The 12,661-nt window shown below is 35.1% G+C and overlaps 1 protein-coding gene across 1 annotated transcript in view; it reads left to right on the top strand.

Annotated features, from left to right (window-relative positions):
• The window catches only part of LOC109092764 (CD81 protein-like), a 28,949-nt gene extending 19,879 nt beyond the window's left edge, over window positions 1-9,070 (top strand). The window contains exons 3-8 of the mRNA XM_042727707.1: window positions 6,252-6,349; window positions 7,727-7,801; window positions 7,895-8,008; window positions 8,134-8,220; window positions 8,298-8,381; window positions 8,481-9,070. Coding sequence (XP_042583641.1) covers window positions 6,252-6,349; window positions 7,727-7,801; window positions 7,895-8,008; window positions 8,134-8,220; window positions 8,298-8,381; window positions 8,481-8,543 — 521 coding nt within the window. The 3' untranslated portion in view covers window positions 8,544-9,070. The remainder of the gene's footprint in view (window positions 1-6,251; window positions 6,350-7,726; window positions 7,802-7,894; window positions 8,009-8,133; window positions 8,221-8,297; window positions 8,382-8,480) is intronic.
• The last annotated feature ends 3,591 nt before the right edge of the window (window positions 9,071-12,661 follow it).

Genomic DNA, 12,661 nt, shown 5'->3' with positions numbered 1-12,661 from the left:
TCGTATGAATTATTCTGATGTTTTTCTTTTCCAGAAGAATGGCTTGTTTTGCTGTATTCTTAAGGTCAAATTAAGTGTTTTAGCTGAGCAAATATTACATTTCCTTCTTAGGAAGTGACCTTGATGTTTTGTGACTTGGCCTTTTGTGTTTTTCAAGGTTTTCTGCTTTCCATTTGTCTTGTTTCTTCAGATTTGAGTGGCATATTTTAAGAATCTAGTTTGGGCTGTTACTTCCTGACGTGTTTAAACAAAGTTTGTTTTTCTTATGTGAAAGGAGAGTACTAATTCAGCGTTTTCCAACTCTCTCCTTGCGCTGTAGTAGTTACTGTCATAGCTTCTAGATATCATACCATCATATACAGACAGGGAGTGTCTTAAAAAAGATTTGGGAACCAAGACGAAGGGTGAACATGTGAATCTTGAACAGAATCAGAGATGTGAGAGTGGGAACACAAAGGTCCTGGCGATATCAGATCTTTGTGAGACGGAGAGAATGGTGATGATTGAGCGTGAGGAAAAGGAGTTGGCAGCATGATCAGGGAGAAAAAGGCAAGATTAATGAGGAAAAAAGCAAAAGGAAGTAATTATACTTGGAGAATCAACAAATGTACTTCCAGAATAACACTAGCTACAACTTAAAAAGTTGTTACCTTAAGGAGCTTGTTCCAATTAATCTGACCCTTAAAAGCACATTCATTAGTTTAACCTGAAGTGTTTAGTTTGATTCAAAAGTGTTAAGTAATATTTTTCTTATACAGAAATAGTTTTTGTAGGCTAGTTTCACAGTTCATGACTGATTTTTAAGCATTTTAACCCAAAATTATAGAAAGAGTTTTTTGTGTACACTAAAATACAAATGTTAAACTAAAAATGTCCTTTATGTAGTAACATCTTACATCTTAGTAACATCTTACACTTACATTATTCAATAAAAAAATAATAATCTATACATTATTTAACATGAACTTTTTTATATATATTTTATTAACTTGATCATCCTGAATATATTGTTCACACCTACAAAAGTACATTTAATTGTTAGATCAGGTTAGAAACAGCTCCTTACAAGTAACAATTGCAGGTTAGCACGTTTCTTTAGTATGTAAATACAATAAATCAAATGTGTATGTTTGGACTTTCAAAAGGAAACAGTTTCTAGAAAAAAAAACAAGAGGAAAAATCTGCTCACACATCCCAGCACCCCTCCAACTATAGCTCCGCCTACTGTCTGAGAACATGCCACCCTCTCTCTCTCTCTCTCTCTCTCTCTCTCTCTCTCTCTCTCTCTCTCTCTCTCTCGCTGCAGCTTTTCCTCTCACCGTTACTTCCATTGTGGTTCAACTCTGAACTCTGGCATCATCTGTTTGTGCTTAAAATTTGCAGCGTGTGCACTGACTTTCCTATTCCTTTTTCACCTTTAAGTTATTGTCACATTAGCAAAATTTCAGCAAAATTGCTGTTGCCAATACTGTGGTGCATAGTTAACACAGAAATCAATTTTAAACCAAGCAGCTTTCTGATGGTTTCATCTGCATAAACAGTTTGAAACCTGTTGGAACATTTTGCGGGGGAAAAAGTTGAGTTGTCTATTGTCAATAGTGTCGTGATAGATGAAGTCAACATGATGAATCCATGTGACCAGCTTAAATCCATTACAAAATCTGCATTAGGAAATTTTCCGCTGTCGCACAGAAATTCTGATTGCGTAGATTCCTTTTGAAATGACTGATTTTTTCCTCTGAAAAATTGCTAAACAGTGTCCACACTTTTACCCTGTACACTCCTTCACTTCCTTTTCTTACCACTTTTGTCTCATTCTTCTCATACTCTTGTTCACAGTCCTCCTTTTCCCATTCTTCTCCTTCATATTTTCCTTTTTTTATTTTATTTTTTGCTAACGTCTTTTTTTCCATTTCCTCATGTGATACCATCTCTCTCTCTCTCTCTCTCTCTCTCTCTCTCTCTCTCTCTCTCTCTCTCTCTCTCTCTCTCTCTCTCTCTCTCTCACTCCCTGTCTTTCACTGGCCAGGAGCCAGATGTCTGCTCTTTAGAATTAACGAAAATAGCAGCTGCATTTGGCAACTTTCTTTGCACTCATACATGATTTTTAAATACTCTTTCCGAGACTCACATACACTCAGACAGAGATGCAGACAGTGGAGTCATTGCCTCGATCCAGGAGGCCAGTACAGAGAGATGGGGGTCACTTCAGTGTTTTGTGTCATAAGACGCTCATTCGCTACTGGAAGCACCTGGCCATAGAACTATCCTTACATTCTTCTACTTATTCACATTATTCACAGTTATTTTTTCTCTCAAACTTAACACACTCTACACAGCTAGTTAATAGTAGAAGCAAAAAGAAAATGGTTTGTTTAAAGAAAAAGTGAAAGTGTGACAGAGGGAGAGTTGGTGTGTATTATGCAGCTGTTCAGTATGCTAGTCACATCGTAGTGCTCCATTCAGGCCTGTCACACTGAAAAATGGCCTGGTGGCAGTTCCTTTAGCCCCTTACCCACTGCAATTAAGTAAATGGAACCAGGACTCGGTCAGTCCCCTCCCGCACCACCCCACATTGCATTGATTTTTTTTTTATTCTCTTGCAAGGGAATGGGCACAGTCGCTAAATGACAGCAGGACATTTATATGTTTTAAAAACAAAATTGAATTATGCTCTGGGGATTTAGTTTGTAAGTTAAAGTGCCCTGGGTGTGTCACTGTGCAGGCCGGAGCATGAGAGAGGGGGCTGGAAGGACAAGATCAACTGAATTTTGAATAAGAGATGGAGAAACAAAGAAAGAAGGCTTTGCATTACGCTTTCACTTTAATTTGATTTTAAACCAATGATGCTTTTTTTGTAGTTTAAAGCCAGATTTTTGCTTCAAAGTGAAAGTTGTAGAAACCAGACCATTAATTTTCCTTAACAAAATAAATATCTAAATAGAAAAATTAATTTCTTCGTTTCTGCATATTATAATGAGTGATATTGTTTCAAATCAAGATACAGATTTGGGTTGCCTGATAATAATAATAATAATAATATAACTTTTTGTCTCTCAGAAATGCACATTTGATAGTAGCTTATGTTAGGATATAGAGGTAAATTTTTGTTCATTATCAGAATCAGTAACATCTGTAAAAATTGCAGCAACCTCAGTTTTATATGATTAAAGGTTTTAGGTGTATTTATTTAATTATTATTATTTTATTTTTTCAAGTAAGCATTGGTCTCCCATAGTAGCATACATTTAAATCATGATAACAGTTAAAACCACACATACAGCACCTCAGTACTTGCTAAAAATAAAATGATATGTTTTTTAGGTAGCCTATTAGTATGAAAAACAGTAACGTTAGTCTAAAAACATTCAGTATAAATGCACACATGCTATAGCTTAATCACAAATACATACTACAATTATATACCATTACTTCTTTAATAAAATTCAGTGTGAAAATCCCAAATTTCTGGCACAATACCATGGTGCAATGAGTATTACTGCAGTAAATCCATGGTAAATGATGGCGATGTGTAGATTGAAGAGCCTTCTGACTGTCTCATTGCACACAGTGTTTCTCCCGTTTGGCTTTAAACTAGTTTAAATCACAGAGACATTTGTGTTCATTGCTGAATTCAAGCGCTTCACACTTGATCTCACAGCACTGTTTAGAGCTCGCCCGACTGAGTAAACGCATCTGCTCTAGTGAGCTCGCGCCGCGCGGCAGTTTGAACTTTGATCCGAGCGTTATGGAATTATCGCCCAGCCCTAACTGTAGATGGTTTGATTTTGGGTAGGGAATTCTCAGGTTCTCAGGTTCTGTCCAGTATCTGCGTGACTGACAAGAGAATCAGTGAACTGATTCAAACAGTAAATTGATTAAACCTGACAAAACAGCTTTCAGAACACTTCACCACATTGGATTGATTAATTATTTATTGCTGGAGAAAAGAAAACACATCTAATGATGTTAAACTAAACAAAAATAAATAACAATAGCAAATAAAATAAAAAATAATACAAGTAAAAATGCAACGTGAACCGGTGTGACAACAGTTGAAGATGCTGTTGGAAGATAATTCGTGCTCGCTCATATTCAGTGTGTTGAGTCACAGCAATTTCAATGTGTGTGTGTGTTTCAATTTTATTGTTTCTTAAGAGAGAGTTTTCTGTTATGTTCCTTTAAAAAAGTGCTGACATATGGTTGTTTCCTTAAAATCTGTGTGAAACGGCATAAGAAAACGGACTGGAACGCAGCCCAGGAGTTGCAACCAACTTTACTTCAATATTTGGACATATTTTAGAGGAGAATCAAATTATCAAACTATTTTTTTCTGTGGATTAATTTTATGGATTAATTGTTCACCACAAGAGTAGTACTGTGCTCTAACAAAGTATATTTTGATTTCATGTGGACTTTAAGTATTTCTTTAAACAAAATTCATTTTGAAATCTTATATGCAAAACGACATTGCAATATGTAAAATGACAATGTATTTCTGTATTTTAGCTTACCTTTTTTCATTACAAAGGTGCAACATTTGAAAGGATTTTCAGTCAAAAATGAAAATTCACTTATATAATTTACACTTATATAGTTTTAATAAGTAAATTTAAAATATATTTTAACGCTTTATAACTTACCAAATTAAAATGAAATTGTATTACCCAAATTGATCAGATATGTTTAACATGTTCAAGCAAAAACTGTAGCAAAATTATCATTTAAATGTCTTTTTTCCTAAATATGGGTAGGACACTTGAGATTGCATTTTCATCATGTAACCATGTGATAATTGTAGCAAAATGCAGTGTGAATTTCCAAATGCATTCTGAGGCAAATGTGCAGCAAAATGGTTGTAAAAATGGCTTTCTCTTTCCCTCTCAAAATGCGCAAATGGCTTCAAATCACATCGGGTCTGCAATATAAGCGAATTGCACGCTGCACAGTTCACACAAGAATTCGAGGCAGTGTCACATCGTCACTAAAGTTTATAAATTGTATTTTTTCTTTTTAATTCTTGCCAGTGTTTAAACCATTCAGCGCTCGTGCACTCTCCTGGAGACCATGCATCGTGCACACTGAAAGCGCACACACATAACGCCAGGTTCACATTACTCTGTTTGCAGTGAGTAAGTGGTGCGTATTTTTTCCGCCCTCATGTTAACGTATTAAAGCGTTCACTGCACACGGTTGCGGTCCGGCAGTGTGTTCCAGGAGCGGTGTGTCTGCAGCAGTGCAGAGATTGTTTCCACATCCGCTGCACAGCTTGTTTAGAGGTAAAACATCCATTTGCTCCTATGCTGAGTGTTTGAGAAGATAGAATCAATCAGTGAATTGATTAAACCTGACAAAACAGCTTTTAGAACAGTTCACCACATTGGAATATTGTTTTGTTTTATTTTAATTTATTTTATTTTGCTGGAGAGAAGAAATACTATAGCGAATGATGTTAATAAACAAAATGACAACAACAAAAAAAAATGTTTAGAAAACAATGGTTCAAAAAATTATAAAAAAATACAGAAGCTAACACGCAAGAGTGAACAGGTATTGCCACAGTGAAAGATACAGTTGCAGGATAATTCATGCTCACTCAAAGCGATTTCAGAGAGTCTGTGTGTGTGTGTGTGTGTGTGTGTGTGTGTGTGTGTGGGAGAGAGAGAGAGAGAGAGAGAGAGTTTTCTGTTTCTGTTTCTCTGTTCGTCTCTCTATTCGCTGCCATTTGAACATCCATGCAAACACTGTTGCTGCACCCTAAGGCCTGCGGAGTTGCTATAGTTACAGCAGTTATCACTCAGCCTAAGCGATGTAAACACTGGGAAAAGAGGACGCTTTCTTTCTTTTTTCTTTCTTTCTTTCTCTAAGAAGCTTTCTTTTTTCCTTCTACCAGTGCACGTCATGTTACATAAGAATCCTGATTTGCTGTTAACTTGAGGCATTTTTATGTGAATGAGGGAATGGAAACAAGTTAATTTTGGCCCCTCATGACTTCCAAATGTTCTGCAGTTTTCCTTCTGCCTAAAGTAAACTTGCCGCCCCATCAAAGTGAGCACACAGCGACTCCTGCTGGTCACGATACAATACTGCATCCTCGGTATATAAAAAGTATTTATACTGGATGACTGGTCGAATATAGTTTGGTTGTTCATTGTAATTTAGTACCTCTTTATGGCCCACTGTTTGGTCCTAGTTTTGTTGAGGGGTCTTGGATTCCCTTTATGATAACACACATCATGCTCTTTTTGTAGGTGTCTACATCTTAATTGCTGTCGGTGCTGTGATGATGTTTGTTGGATTCCTTGGTTGCTATGGAGCCATACAGGAATCCCAGTGTCTTCTCGGAACAGTGAGTAACAAATCCTGACCTCTCAGCAAATTCCTCAAATCACATGATGCCAAACAATAATCAGAAGTATATTTTAATGGACTGACTGTAAATCCCCACCGTAAAAAAAAAAAAAGAAAAAGAAAGGAAACTGCTTGTGTGGCTTTTTTTGTTTAGTTTAAAATTATTTTAGGTAAATGTATTAACTGAACTGTTAAAATTAGTTTAATAATTACATTTTTATACCACAGTTCAAATGTTTGGTGCAGTTAAGCTTTTTTAAAATAAACATTTATATAAATTATAAAAAAATAAAAATAATAATAAATGTTTTACCAGATTTGAATGGTAGTGTAGTTTTTAAAAGATTGCTTAATTTATGTCTTTCTTACTGACATTGGCAACTCATACTTATTGGTTTGCACGGTAAATTAAGGTACTCTTTCATAGCTTTACTTATTAATATATGAACCTTCTAAATGGTGTAAAATGTAAGAATTTTACATTTAAGGTCTTCAATTTTATTGCATATAAGACCAATTATTACATGTGTGCCCCTTGTATACATCAGTTGTAAACTGATGCAGTTAATCTAAGTGAATATTTGTAAGTAACAGAAATATATATCAAAATTATAACATTTATATTAGTGCTGTCAAACGATTAATCACATCCAAAATAAAAGTTTTATGTTTACATAATATATGTATGTGTACTGTTTATGTATTATGTATATATAAATACACACACAGTATTTATTTTGAAAATAAATTTAGTGCTCCTGTAGCTCAAGTGGTAGAGCATTGCGTTAACAAGCGCAAGGTTGGGGGTTCGATTCTCCGGGAACACATGATAGGTAAAAATTTATAGCCTGAATGCACTGTAAGTCGCTTTGGATAAAAGCGTCTGCTAAATGCATAAATTTTATTTAATTTAATAAAAAAAAATATATATATATATATATTTATATGTATTTACATGTATATATTTATATTAATATAACTTATATTTTATATAAATATATTTAATATATAAACAACATATTTTTCTTAAATATATACATGCATGTGTATGTGTGTGCGTGTGTGTGTGTGTGTATATATATATATATATATATATATATATATATATATATATATATATATATATATATATATATATATAACAAATATACACTTTACACACACATATATTACGTAAAAAAAAAAATATATATAATTGTGATCGTACCTCTCACCTCTCACCCCATGTAATTGTATCTGATTAATCACGATTAATCATTTGGCAGCACTAATGTAAATATATATCTAAAGAATTAATCTACATTGTTGTTCATTATGAATTCAGTGACAGACTCCTGTCCATACAGTACACGTCCCTTTTCTTTCTCTCCCACAGTTCTTTGCCTGCCTGGTCATTCTGTTTGCCTGTGAGGTTGCTGCTGGAATCTGGGGATTCATGAACAAAGACAAGGTCAGTTTCTCTGACAAACACGCATACACAGTGTCAAGCTGACATACACATCTGGTTTCATATTTGTAATTCTAAATTTTTTTTTTTTTTCAGATCTCCAAAGAGCTGATCACTTTCTATGACTCTGTGTATGACAGAGGCGTTACACTTACAGAAGATGATAAAAGGCAGGCTGCCGCTGCTGTCTTGAAGGTCTTTCATGAGACTGTAAGTAGTCCTGATGTTCTGAGGAGCACACAATTAATCAAGCTAACTCAAACTCCTCTCAAACCAAATAATAGTCCAGATGTTGAAAAGACATATTTCTAACTACTGTCATCTGTGGTTTTCAGCTTAACTGCTGTGGAAAAGGAGGCCTGTGGTCAGGTGCTACAATGTGGTTGTCAGAAACCTGTCCTAAAGACAAAAAAACTGCCTCGGTAAACCCTCATATTGAAGAATTCTTATCCAAATCATCCCACATAGCATGACAATAACCTGTTTCTCCCATTTTCAGAACTGTCACGACAAGATCAGAGAGCTTTTCTCTGAGAAGATCTATTTGATTGGCATAGCTGCCTTGGTTGTCGCTGTTATCATGGTGAGTGAGTCAGAGTGTGTTTGTATAGGGGCCTTTTGTGTTAAGTTATATTCTACTAGCGTTTGATGTTGCTTACCTTATTTTACTCTTTTTTTCTAGATCTTCGAGATGATCTTCAGCATGGTGCTCTGCTGCGGCATCAGGAACAGCCCTGTTTACTGAAACAGAAGGGCAAGATATTACCTTTAAAACATCAGCCAAAAAAAATATTTTGTTTTATATCTACCATCTTCTATTTTGTTTTGTATCTACCATTGTTTCCTAAAGTAGCCACCCTGTCTAGTTCCTGAGGTCTCAGAACAATTTTTGTGCATTTCTTTTGTCCAAATGTTGCAGTGGAACCACCAACAACTAGTCTGCTATTGTTTACGCTGTAGTTGGAAGAGACTAGTTGTGATCTGTAGCTATAGCAGTAGACTTACAAACACAGTATATTATCACATGAAGAACTGATACATTTATATGCTTGTAGTTTTTTGTGTTAACTTTGGAAGTACTGCTATTGCTATCGATTAATATCATTCTTTACGTATGTACATGTATAAACTGTATATATTTGCAGCCCTGTATGGCTCTTAAGCATGAATCTTGTATTGAACACTCCTGTCCATCTTCCTTTCTGAGACTGCTGTTTGTATGTTCACGTTTCTTCCTTAGAAACCACTAAATAAACAGTGTTAGCTAGGTGAGAGAGCAAGTGCTTATTGGAAGTGTGAGTAAAAGGAATAATAACGTTAAACACCAATGTATACTTAATTTTCCGCATTCCGCTCCATCTTGCGCACAGTTGAATGCTTAAGGCATTCAAAATACACTCCGTAGACAGCGCTCTAACAACCAAGCAAACCTCACCTGCGCAATAACACATCCGGTTTAGAACCTTCGTTTTCAAGGCTTCACGCGGACAGTATGCACTGACATTAGCAGACTTGCGTCACACGGACTGTCAGCTGGAGTGGAATTCGGACAAGGAAAGTATACTTCCGGTTTAAAATGATTGCAGTTGACGAGCACTGCGTTACTTCATACATTGTGTGCCATTCAAGCTCAGTCGGTCAGTCAACAGCACTTGAAACATAATGTTGTTTACAACAAAAAAAAATTCCACTCCTTAAAAAACAACAGCAATCTGGGTTACAATGGAGTACTTACAATGATGGTGAATGAGGCCGATTCATAAACATTAAAATACTCTGTATTTAACATGATTTTAGCGTGACAGCCTTTCTTTAACATTTACTTTACAATTTAGTTGTCATAACAAAGTCTAGAACTTAAAATGATTAGAACAACTTAAAAGCTCAGATAATATGCAAGCTTCAACAGATGCGTTAATGTAAGCGTGTGTATAAAATGACACATTTCTGTTTTAAAAACTCATTCCCTTCTATTTTACGTGCCTCATCGTAGCATTGGTTTTTGCTTTTTTTAAGATCCAGAATTATTTTTTGTGGCAACATTATGCCGCAATTGTTAGCAATTGAGTTTAACTTGTGAACTGGCAGAAAGCCAGATCTGGCAGATCCTCATGCCCACTACAATTTCTTTATGCTCTCTTAATACACTGTAATCTGTTTTTCTGGATGGCTGTCATACAAGGAGTTTGGACCACATGTAGATTCACTGCCCCAGTCACTGAAGTTCTGGCCCTCTTTACAGTGATCCAAGCCATAGAGAGGACTCATTCATACCTACTAGCCTTATTAATGAAACACCCCATCCCTTAATCACTTAGATAGCAAATCTAGATGGATCCCTAATGGAAACATCTATGCTGTCATAGCTGTAATGTGTTATGAAATCACTCGAGTTTGCGTGATTGTCTGTATGTACATTTGTAATATCTGTTGACAGTGAGTTTAGAAGGACAGGCTTGGTTCGTTATAGGATTGACAAGCTCTTGACTCTTCACTGCCACCTTCATCACAGATGTAGTTTTGCTGTAATACCTTGTCACCTTCACTAGGTGGCGCTCCAGTAGTAGGCTGTTCACTTTGAAAACTGGTGTCTACACTCTTAAGTATGCCTGTGTACATGTCTGTCGTGCACTTATTCGTCTAGACCGCACTATTACAAAGCGCCCTCATCCATGATGCATAAATACCATCAGATTTGTGATTTACTACATGCATTATGCAACCCTGTCTTGTTAACACATAATGCCTATGCTGATATGCTTAGAAAGTGTCTTGTAATGTGTACAGCTATATAGTATACTAATTACCATGTAAAGACAATGTATGCCTTTAACTGTGATATCTTTTTTTTCTTCTTGTACTTGTTAAAAAATGCAATGATTTAATTTGAAGCATGTAAGAATGTGGGGGTCCTGACAAGTCGAGCATGATCTTCTAACTATTAAATGTTATGAAGGAGAAACAGTTGTTTATGAAATTAACTGTTGGAAGTTACAACACATCAGCGTATTTGAAAACTATCAAATATTACTGTTGTGTTGAAAGGATCTCATAGTTATCTGATACCCAAATTGAGAACTGTAACTCGAGCTCTCTTTATCCTGACACACCAATTATAGATTTTGGTCTGATTTTGTTGCCCAAATATTTAGGAATTAAATGTATTTCACAAATAACATCTCTTCATTTTATTCTTTTGTCTACTACATTTTTCCCTTGTTGGTAAAAAAAAAAAAAAAGATCTAAAAGTTCACTCAAAGTTCAAGTTTCCAGAAAAGGTGTTTTCTTAGTGATGCCATAGAAGAACCTTTTTGGGTTTTCCCAAGAAGCTTTCTGTGAATGGTTTATAAAGAACCATTGGGTTTTCTTTTTTTCCTTTAAAGAACCTTTTGAGCATTGGAAAAGTTCCATGGATGTTATAGGCTAGGTTCTTCATGGAACCATTGATGCAAATAAAAAAAGAAAGAAAGCTTTATTTTTAAGAATGTTGTCATCAAATACCACTGATACTTGTCATACTCCTTTTAAAGAATTGGGATTTACAATCCGAATCTATTTTCATCATGAATCATGTTTTGTGCATCAGCACATTCTTCTTCTGTCAGTCATACGTCCTGCTGCTAAAAAAACCCCTGAACTTTTTGGTTTCATTTTTACTTTGGTATTTTATTTTTTGACATTCTCATTTGTGTCTTTTTAAAAATGACTTCTAAAGATAGATAACAAAGGTGTAAACCTATAAAAGCATTTGTCAGTTTCAGTGTTGTGGGATATGGACTGCTGCATTGGGTGTGGCCTCCCTTTGTTTGAAACAAGAGATTTTGGCAACTCATTTCCAATCAGCCAAAATAATACATTCATTAATGTATGAGTCAGTAATCTTCTAATCGTTTAAATATACACCAAAAATAATCACATTTAAACCAACTCAACTGAAAACCCCCTCAAATCTCACTCAGCCTGTTGACTAAACAGTTTGCACATCCTTTCCTCCCCAATGTGGGATTTTTAGAACCCTGCATCTTTTTTTTAGGATTAACTGAAGTTCCTAGGAGGAGAGATGATGCAATGTCAGAATTTGGATGGGTAACAGACATTTTAATTTACTCCTCTTTAAACAGTTAAAGACAAAGAAAGAGAGATGAGCAAAGGGGCTTATAAAAGAAAAACTGTGAGGCCTTGTTCTTGAAAACCAAAGGAAAAATAAACAAGGAACATATCAAACAATGAAACCAAAGTCTTCTGTATTAATGGTGAGTAATTATTTTTGTCATGTTTTTTAGTTGTTTAGTTTATATATTTTAAAATATATTCATTAATTTAGATTCCTTACAAAAAAATTATGTATCTTATGGTAATGCCATTGTACTTTTTTGTACAAAACAACATTGCATACCATTACAAAAGACTATGGTAGTACCATGATGTTATAAGATGATAATAACATGGTACTTTTATATATTATAAATAGATACCATGGTCCTGAAAGTTTACCATATTCAAAAAAACAATTAAAGTTTGCTCAGAGAGAAGCACTATGTCCATGGTACTATAAAAAAAAAACATGGTAATAACATGAAACTTTGATATATATATATACAGTATCTCACAAAAGTGAGTACACCCCTCACATTTCAGCAACCATTTTAACATATGTTGTCAAGGGACAATACTATAGAAATGAAAATTGGATATACTTTAGACTCTTCAGTGTGCTGCTTGTATAGCAGTACAGATTTACTGTCCTCTGAAAATAACTCAACATACAGCCATTATTGTCAAAATAGCTGGCAACAAAAGTGAGTACACAGCTGTATGTCGTTTAACCATGCAAAGCCACATGTCCTATTCATCATGTTAATG

This window comes from Cyprinus carpio, chromosome B7, assembly GCF_018340385.1.
Source record: "Cyprinus carpio isolate SPL01 chromosome B7, ASM1834038v1, whole genome shotgun sequence".
Taxonomy (NCBI): Eukaryota; Metazoa; Chordata; class Actinopteri; order Cypriniformes; family Cyprinidae; genus Cyprinus; species Cyprinus carpio.
Note: the sequence above shows the minus strand (reverse complement) of the source record. Positions and strands in the feature narration are given on the sequence as shown.